Source organism: Aulostomus chinensis, chromosome 22 (assembly GCF_037954235.1).
Source record: "Aulostomus chinensis isolate RoL2024-O1b breed Wild chromosome 22, RoL_Achi_v1.0, whole genome shotgun sequence".
Classification (NCBI taxonomy): domain Eukaryota; kingdom Metazoa; phylum Chordata; class Actinopteri; order Syngnathiformes; family Aulostomidae; genus Aulostomus; species Aulostomus chinensis.
The window spans coordinates 5,228,276-5,238,273 of NC_141341.1; the positions used below are offsets into that span (position 1 = coordinate 5,228,276).

A 9,998-nucleotide genomic window follows, 5' to 3' on the forward strand; every position below is an offset into this window, starting at 1 on the left:
AATAAAACCTTTACTGTCTGATTGTTCTCTGGTTTATTATACTGTAGAATGCTACTATTGCTATTGGACCTGTTGTGAATAAAAAAGGTAACAGGTTTAACCCTGAAATGACAGGGCACCACCTGCAAATTTTAGCTAACTTAGTGTTGTGTCTGGTTCTCAAAACCTTAAGAATGATTTTATTTATATTTCTGGGGCCATAGAAATCTTTTGCATTATTGATCCGCCTTATAAACAAAAAAAAAAAGTCATAATTTGCGCAACAAAATGATGTACAAGCCATGGTTTTATTCAGGCTTTTCTCTGTCCAGCAACCTACCGTGTGTTACTGCATGTGTCCTGCAGGTGGCGCTGGACCTGTAATTTACCAACGGGGTAACAGGAAGTACAGCAGCACTAGAGCAATGTTTGCTAGTTAGTAGCGGCAAGCTAACATGGTGCTTGCTGTTTCTCTATGTAATCCCCTAATTTCCCCTCGAATGTATCGTTATTGATGACATTAATGATTTCTTGAGTTTGTCGACACCAGGAAAATGTCCGACAGGAAGCGAACGAGAGAGAAGGACGACAGACGAGAGCACAAGAGACACAAGTCGTCGAAACAGGATTTGGAGAAAATTAAGACCCAGTCGAAAAAACTCAGCCAAGAAGTACAAAAATTGAAACATGTCGAGACGTTGTGAGTATTTTGTTAGTGCATGGAGACTTTGATTCCTCTGTGAACAGAACTGGACATTATTAAGCAGTTAAACCTACCAAAACCCTGCTAATTTTACCCCGGTAACTTTAAACTGGTGCTTAGTTTGCTAATTTTAAGGGCGATGCAGCTAAAATTAATCCGCATCTCCTTGTTCCCTGATTCCTTGTTCAGCTACGAGAAACCCCCACCGGGACTCATAAAGGTAACGTTCCTCACACGTCACACATTTGCATCTCTTAACTGTAAATTTGTGAGTCTGTAGCTTTTATCAAACGACTCTTGAGAGTGAGAGTCTGTATTGCAGGAGCATGAAGAAAAACCAGAGGACTGCATTCCTGCAGAGCCAGGAAACGAAGAGGCCAGGAGGTTCTTGGCACAGGCCCCCACCAGGGGGCTGTGGATGCCCCTGGGGAAGGAGGTGAAGGTGATGCAGTGTGAGTACATTTCCACTAAATATTAATTCTTCAGTAATACGAACCTGGTTTACGCTGAGAGTGATTGACGTCCCACTAATGAGCAAACATTAACCACATTAGTCCTACACAGTACACGGGGGATTCGGGGTCAGTACTAATACTCATGAGAGGAGTAGCGTTGCATGATATGGTGAAAAGATGATACTGCAATTATTGTGTACAGTGTTCTAATACAATATACAAATGGCATCATGAATCTGCCTGCTCGGTTGCCGAGAGGAATGGACTCAATAAATGATCATTCTGAAATATGCAGTCTTCTCAGCTCAAATATTCGATCTTAAACCCGTATAAAGACTACCAAAGAAAACATTTGCTCAGTACCGTGACAGTTTTTTTAGTGAATTCAATAACAAATTACAACCACAACAAATGTGATGTCATTTCAGTCAAATCACATTTTATCTGTAAAGCCCAAATTCCCAAAGCAGAATTTGCCTGAAGGAGATTTACAGCCTGCACACACACAGGGCAGCATCCTCTGTCCTTCCACCCTCGAGCAGGGTGAGAAAGACCCTAGAAATTATGTCGCATCAGTTAGCATATTTAAAAGAAATAAATGAACGTCTGAACAACGTCCTATGTTTTTGAAGATAATGCAAGAAGTGGTGTTGCTGGTAAAACGCTCAGATGTTCTCTCCACCAAACCACCACTCTGGTAAGCTGACTGTGACAGTATTCATGCATCAGCTTTGTTCCCAGCTATTATTTCAAGAGCTTGAACTCAACTCCAACCTTTTTTTTTTTTCTTTTTTTCATTACTTATTAAAAACATTTCATCTTTAGCAATACTTAACCGTAACAATCAGTAAATCATGGTCTGCCGCTGCGGGCCGCTGAGTCAAGAGATGAACGATCGGTGGAAAATGTCAGTGTATCCTGTGGAAAACCGCACTTTGATTTGAACTTAGTCAGTGCAATGATTGTTTAGGTTGGAGTGCGTCCCAAACTGCGAGTCCTGAACAAAACAAGAGTGCTGGACAAACTATTTGACGACACCGCGTTGAAACGACTTCAGCCGCCGTCTTCGCCGCGGTAATTTTCGGTGACATTTTCACATCCGGCAACAAATGTGCCGATATGAGCGCAGACGAGCTTCGCGGGTATTTTTAAAGGGCCGTTCAAGTGTCAGAAAACTGTCTTAAAACATTTGGAATTCAAGGCTTGAAGTAACTATGAGGTACAGTTACACAAAATTTTCACACCTTGTATTGAGAACTTACACTCAAGTAAATTAAAGCAGCCAAAGTTGGATTTGTTCCCCTTGTGACATCAGTTATGATACTTACAAACATATTTAATCCCTGTGAAGAAAACTGAATCAGCACATTAAAATATAGATGAAGCGCATTTGAACTCCCACTTTGTTTGGAAAGAAGCTTCAGACGATTCATTTAGTTGCGAGCCGTAAAAGCAGCTGCAAAAATAGTTCTTTTAGATCTTGTTAGAAATGACAGGGATTTGAGGAGGGCGACATACAGCCGGTAAAATATAGAATAAGTAAAAGAAGTGGAGGGGAAGACGAGATCAGCCACAGCAGCACATGGAGAGACGCGGAGAAAAAATGGTTTTAATCAGTCAAAAAACATCTGTATTGACTTTTCTCAAAGCCAAAATTTGAAGCCTGGTTTATGCTTCTGCGTCGCGACACCACGCCGTCATTGAGCGTTCGAAGTTCTGGGTCGAGGGAACGCGTTGCTCTGCAATTCACCGCCAAGCCGCCAGGGGGTGTGTGGCTGTGTCTTTGTAATGCGGACCTCCTCAATAACCCTTTCTTTGGCTTGGTCCATTTCTGCGTGTAGCTCTCACCACAGAAACTTAAAAAATGGCAGTGTTGTTGTGCTGTACTGGAAATGCCGTTCTGAGCGGACCAATCACAGTCCTTGACGTTCACGTCACGACGCGTCAATGCGACGCGTAGTCAGGATTTTTTTGGAGGTGCATGTCAGGCTACGGCGTAGGGGTCTGCGTCGACGGCGTAGGTACGGTGTTGCCGCGATGCAGAAGCATGAACCAGGCTTAACACATGGCAATCTACAAAGCAGTCACACGGACATGTGGACAACAGGACGCTGGCATTTGGTTGCAGAGTTGCGGTGCGAGCCAAAATGATCTGAATCAAATGTCTGTCAAATGGAACAAAAAATGTGAGCCTTTGTCCAGACTTGGAGGTGTGAAAACTACCCGAAGAAAATAAACAATAAGAGCAAGGAGGCGCCGGAGTCGCCCTGTGTACAAATAGTCTCTGACTGGGTTTGTAACGAGCAACTCTTGAGGTTCAAGGTGTGTGTGTAGTAGTCAACCACGGGAGAGCAGCGGCGCTTGGTCGGTGATTCACCAGGACAACTTAACCAGCACCACCACGTCCATTGTTTTTCTGACAAACATGACAGCCTTAAGATTATCAAATGCGAAGTGGATGTTACCTCCTGTCCTTCTGCTCCAAACAAAGACCGTCATTCTACTCAGCGTGTCCGTTCATTCCATCGTCCCACTCATTCTCATGCTCGGTGAACAGCCTGGGACTCGGGGAGTGTACACATCACAAGTTGGCATTTGTTCTGCAGAATCTGAGCATGACTGGCTCTGCTTAATCCCCAGACAGAGAAATATTTGAAGATGTCATCCTGTTGAAGGGAATGGCCGCACTTCCCAGTGAATGATATGGGCATGAATTTGTATATATTGACTTTTAGGAGTTGTCAAGTGCTTATTCATGCTGGACACACGGAGTCAAATGTCAGTTCTTCACGACTGTGAGACAATGTGGGTAATGGCTAATGATTTAGTGGAGGTCGGTCCATAACGGCAGCTGTTTGTTGCTGCTCTTGGTCTTTTTGAATCACATGATCTTATCAAACACAACCAGGTGAGCCTTTAGGATGCTACTGCGGCTCATGTATCGAAACGAAATGGAAGTCACAGCGCAACACGCTGCAATTTTCAAACCGCATGAAGGTCCGATGATGATGACGTGTCAGAATCAAGTTCAGTCAAATATAGCGGTGCTGCAGTGATGCTCTCCCCCTGTGTCCTTTCCTACAAACTTTGGAGAAAGCCTTCGATCCAGAACCCTACAAAAAACACACCATTATTATTTCACGGGCTCTTTAAATGCAAATGAGAATAATATTATTTCAATGCGTATTCACTCAAATAGCACAAATAGTACTGCAAATGCTACATAATCATAATCGTATGTTTCTTCCAAACCATGCAGCTTTCCTGCACTTATTTCAGGAAAGGACTGACATATTTTTTTCATGGCTGAAACCACTGAGTATTAAAGAGACCAACCGTTAGCAGTAAAATTCTGTCAACTTTTAGAAAAACACAGTTGTCACCGCAGAACTTCATTGAAACGTTTTAAAGCATCAATGATGAGAGGATTTTTCAACAAGAACTTCTAACATATAGAGCAAGTGGCTCTCGGCAGCGGCACTTAGTGTTGTTACTTTTAGATTTTCAGTCAGTATAGAACTTCATTCACCTGGTGACCAGCTTTTTTTTGTATTTGTTTTACTCAAGTTTGCAGTTGAAGTGGCTGATTTTTGTATGATGGATGACAGTTATTTTATTTTTCACCTTTGTGTCCATATTTGGTCGATGTCGTCATTTACCTGTCCAGCTTCTCCAAGCCTGAACGCTGATGATTGTTGCTGTGTTGCAGGCTGGAGATGCAAACGTTACGGCCACCGTACAGGAGACAGGGAGTGTCCTTTCTTCATCAAAGGGAACCAGAAACTGGAGCAGTTCCGCGTGGTGAGTGTATCTGCTCTAATTATTCAGAAAAGATGTGAATTAAATGTTCTCCAGTCAGAGAATGTAGGTTGGGGTGTCTGACGTCCAGGAGCTGGGCCACATTTAGTTGAGCCGGAGCAGCATATGGGCAGCAGACTTACTCACACAGTCTGATTCATTGGGTTGTAATGGAACAATACCTGCTGCAGGAGCTCACTGCCTCTGCAATGATTACCATAAATGCAACTGTATCATATTTTCCTATTCAGCATTGTTACAGGAAGGTCAGAAAAATGCTGACGTGAAAACTCCTCAGAGCAGTACAATGGCTGAGACGCCTTGAGTTGCTGTAGTTTCCTGGATCTGACGTGAAAAGTGGCAACAATTAGAGTTAATAGATGTGATTTCTCTGTTCATCGTTCATAGTGACAGATTTCCTTCCATCCTTTTAGGCTCACGAAGACCCGATGTATGACCTAATCCGGGAAAACAAGAGGAATGAAAAAGAGACCAGGTACATGTGCGCTTTTAGTTGACATGTGGCCGTAGTTTCACAACAAACTGAAAATATTTTGACATTAAAGATTGCTAGTCCCTGTGTGTGTGTGGCGGAGGGATACGCAGCTGCACGTGGCCACCTCCAGCAAGTTTTTCTTCAGTGCACCACCTTTTATTTATCTTTTTCTTTTTTTTTTTGGTGCTGCCTCTCTGAGTTGTTTCAGTTGAAAATGTCAAACTTTTCAGAAAGGAACTGATGTCATCACCATCACTTACGTGGAAGGATGCGACGAGCCCCCGCCTTTATTAAGTTCTGTCTGCAGGCAAGCATCAAAACAATATTAAACAAATAATGAAAGCAACAAATAGATGAAGAAAAACGAAAGGGGAATGCTGATGTATCATTTGATATATTGTTGTCATGGAAACATGACACCCAGGCGCAGCAGTGGTTTTATTTTTTTCTGCACTGCAAGGCTTTGACACATGGTCTGCTAGCACCACTGTACTGACCTGATAATTCATATATTTTATGTAAATCAGAGGGAATTGCACACCTGTTAACTTGTGTAACGGTGTTGCTTGATATGAATCTGTCAATAATAACACCTCCAGCAGCGTTGCTGGCAGCCAGCGGGCACTCCGGCGGTCTCGCGGGTCCCTGAGTGATCATGCTGTTGGATCAAACACCTGAGACTTTCCTCTCACAAGACTGGGACCATCTCATATGAATTGGAAATTCTGTCTGTGCCCGTGTTTAACAGATTGTGTGCGACACCGGGATGTTTGAATTTGAGGTTTGCTCACGAGGCGACTCTGTCGAGGGGGGTGTGTGTGTGTGTGTGTGTGTGGGCGTGCGCGTGTGTGTGTGCATGAAAAGCAGCACCACATGCAAATTTGTATGTGTTTTTGCTTGCATTACAAAAAGGTTATTCAAAGGCCGGTGGCGCTTTTGAAGTCTGAGTTGCGTGTCTGTGCCACATTCATTTTGGCCTCTTCTTTGAATGGGAGCAGAAAGAGTAGGAGTTCTCCTGGTCATCTTTGCTTTCCAAACACTGTAGTGAGTCTCAGGTTATGCATTCGTCATAGACGCCTGGTTTCTTGTAGTGCCAATTGATGAAAACATTTGATAAGGAACTTGTCATTAGAATTATCTGCATCTTCGACTTGAAAGTTCAACTCAGGAAAGCAAGGCTGAGGGCTGAACCTGTGGGTTAAGAACCAGAGGAGTTCAGCTTGATGTGACATCCCACGCGTGATCGTGATTCCCCGTGAGATCAACTCCTCTCTAACGAGCGCTGATGGATACTTGACAAGAGCACGTCAGCCTTTCCTCCGAGACATCAGAAGATGGCTGAATATTTAACAGTTTCAGGAATTATAGTACATTTCTGAACACACACTCCATGTGCCCCACTTTGGTTTCTGAAGGGCTTTTCCAGTGATGCAAAGATCTCAGTTTCCCTCCTTTCTGAAAAGTGCTTTATGCTTTAATGAGCAGTGTAATGTCTCGCTCCTTATCCTGCGAAGCGCTGACGCTCCGATCCAGAAGTGTGTCACATTCACAACGTTAACTTTCCGTATCGTCGCCTTCTGAAAATGATCCCCTGAGACATTTTTTCCAAGTTTTTCAGGGGGAAAAAAATGGAGACAAAACATGATAAGGAGTTGATTTAAGCAAAAAAAAAAAAAAAAGACTTTGGCAGTTATTTGAAGTAGGTGACGATATGTGGAAGTAGCCTATTAAGAAATGTTTGAGGCACATGCCTGCAAAGTCACTCTCACTACAGGGATGTTGCCTCTAAAATAGAGGCAGCAAAGCTTTGTTTACTTTGGGGCTTTGATCGATTAACGTGCCTGTGGAACATGTAGGCCACTGTACATTTCAAGCCCAACAAGTCAGAGGTAAATAATTGCCTGTGAGTCGCTCACATCCCTGCTCAGTCCGCCGCGTCGAGGCGACATATGTAGGAGTCTGTAGAGTGTCTTGCCCCGTCTCCTGCTAGGTCAAATCTGTTGTGGATCTGCATGAGTGAATGATGACATCACACTGAATGAATGGCAACCATTGGTTGTTCCTGGCATGTTAGCACTTAAGCACCAATAACATTTCAGGGAGTCATTTGAGCTTGAGGTGGTGTTTAAGTGACAGGATGCCCCAATTATCCAGGCGTGTCCTAGTGTGTTCCCAACATCCTCCACAGCTGCTTTGGGCACTTTTGGCACACGTGTAGCATGAGCAGGCATTTGGCGAGCTCCACAGTCTGGAAATGTCACTGCGAGGACAAAAGGCATCGTCTTCTGCATGGACTCTTCATCAGTTGTGTTCTGCCTGTGCTCCACTCTAACGCCACCTCCTCTCCTTCCTGCCTAAAGGATCCAGCAGCTGCAGCAACTGCTCCAGGACACCACCTCCTCGTCCTCCTCTGACTCAGACAGCTCCTCCTCCTCCTCCTCATCCTCTGACCACCACCACAGCAAGAAGAGGAAAAAGAAGAAGGACAAGAGGAAGAAAGACAAGAAGAAGAGGAAGAGGAAGCGAAAGCACAAATCCTCCAAAACGAGTGACTGCTCCGACTCTGATTGAGTGTTTGTAGCTCACGTTGATGCACGTGAAGCGAGACTGAAGCGGGGCAGCCAAGGTAGATGTGCTGCAGAGCTGCAGCCTATCCTCCGCAGGTTGAAACTGTGCAGCACCTCTCCCAGCTGCTCCAGTCGCTCGGGGCGCAAGACCTGTACTTGCATCACCGGTTAGATAATGCAGGTTCTGTGGAAGAGCTGCACCAGTAAGGCTGTGTATGTAGGGTTACAAAGTTCCAGGATCATCTTCCAAAGGTGCAAACTTTCCATGGGAATCAGAAAATTTTGGAGTCATTTATCCTTTTTCATATTCCACATAAATATAGAAATTTTGTTATCTCATAAGCAGATATGCATGCAAACATTTGTGTTACACACTTTTAAAATAACATATTTGACTCCACCTGTTTATGAGTAGGACTTGAACACCCTTCAACCACCCTGTTAAAGAGAAAACTAGCTAGCAGACATCAGGATAGCTAAAGGAAGACATTTTTAAGTAGTATTTGGGAAATTGTGCAAATATCAGATGTAATGGCATCACAGTGTATTGGACTAGATGTTGTCTTCGGGGTCAAATACAATCCTGTGGCCTCAAAAGCTCTGCAGTAGCGTGCAAGCTGTTAATTATCTGTGCACGTGATGGAAGAATGCACAGTGCACGGTTAAATACAGTTAGCAAAATTACCCCCAAATATCCAGTTTATTCCTGTTTAATTCCCATGGAAATTTTTAACCTCTTTTGCAAAAAAAAAAAAAAAGATTTAAAAAAGGGAAGAAAAAAAAATCCCAAAGTTTCCAAGCTTTACTTCCCAAGGAACATTTCGAGAAACTTCCTGGAAACTTTACACCCCTTTGCAACCTCGTGTATGTGTGCCTTGATGCATGTAGGTGATAAGAAAAGAGATGCGGTTCTCTTACAATGTCCAATACCAGAGCATGTCTGCTAATACATTGTCATCTGAGATTATTTTCCAGAGTTTATTCCACATCCCTGCCATTTTCTGCTATTAAATACTTTGATTGTAGAGTGTGTTGATGCGGAGGTGGGGGGAGAAAAAGCCACAGTACAGTACACAAGCCAGAACATTTAAATGCTTGTGACTCCACGAAAATATTTGGAATGACTTGAGGTTGGAATATGCTTATTTGCTCTGAAAAAGCCACACAGTCGGGAAAAGAATGTATGTGAATGTGTTCCCTTATTCTGAGAATAAAGACGACTCTTTCTCATGTTTATCCAACTCTTGGTTGTAAAAATAAAAGATGTTATCATTTTGACTTCATGTGTGTGATTTTTCTTCTTTTTTTTTTCTCCCCCTCATGTTTAGGCTGACTTGGTCTTAAGAGCCTCGTGTAGTGGAGGCCTATGGGTGCGTGACACCGTTGCTGCGAGACCAAGGAGCTTCTGCTGATCGTGTCCCGCTTGTGCTCCTGAGGATCCTTCAGAAAATGTCTGTAACAACGCCTGAAACCCTCTGAGAAAGTCTCTCCATCCTGAGCAGCCCGTTTTGAGCATGACTCCTCGTGGAAATGAGGGAGAAAAATTCCTCCTCTCCAATGACCCTCATAGTGGCATTTACAGTAAGCCCGAAGGGAACAAGTAAACCGGATTTGTGTAGCAGAGTCGCTCCAGCGTCGGCCGTAAACGTTTGTGTGAGAAATTACACAATTGTCAACGCGTGATAGATTATTAGAACCTCTTAAGCTCTTGACGGAGACCTCTTCTCATCTGCAACAACTCCTTTTCTGCCGCTTTATCTAATAACCAAAGATAAATCAGCTTCATCGAAACAGTCTGTTCCACGTTTCTCTCTCCCGGCAGCACAATGAATCTCCCAGATGAGGTTGGGTCGCAGCAGCAAGAGCTCAGAGGGAGGCTGGGGTGCCACGTAGAGAGCATTCAGTCCGAGTCAAGTCTTTATTGAAGCACTCTGTCTTCCTGGACAACAGACAGGTCAGCTTGACTGCCAGGTTATTGCGCGAGAACATATTTTCAGAAA

General features: G+C 43.7%; 1 protein-coding gene across 1 annotated transcript; it reads left to right on the forward strand.

Moving 5' to 3' along the window:
• Positions 1-363: 363 nt before the first annotated feature.
• Positions 364-9,274, forward strand: rp9 (RP9 pre-mRNA splicing factor). Its single transcript, XM_086194033.1, has 6 exons — positions 364-679; positions 872-902; positions 1,005-1,134; positions 4,847-4,938; positions 5,370-5,431; positions 7,792-9,274. Exons 1-6 carry the CDS (start codon positions 534-536, stop codon positions 8,000-8,002), a joined length of 672 nt encoding a protein of 223 aa, XP_086050159.1. The 5' UTR covers positions 364-533; the 3' UTR covers positions 8,003-9,274.
• Positions 9,275-9,998: the final 724 nt, after the last annotated feature.

Excerpts from the sequence above, each read along its gene's own strand:
- rp9 (XM_086194033.1), top strand. The coding sequence starts at position 534 with ATGTCCGACAGGAAGCGAACGAGAGAGAAGGACGACAGACGAGAGCAC. Across the intron at positions 680-871 it reads TTGAAACATGTCGAGACGTT|CTACGAGAAACCCCCACCGG; the intron begins GTGAGTATTTTG and ends TTCCTTGTTCAG. Across the intron at positions 903-1,004 it reads CCCCACCGGGACTCATAAAG|GAGCATGAAGAAAAACCAGA; the intron begins GTAACGTTCCTC and ends TCTGTATTGCAG.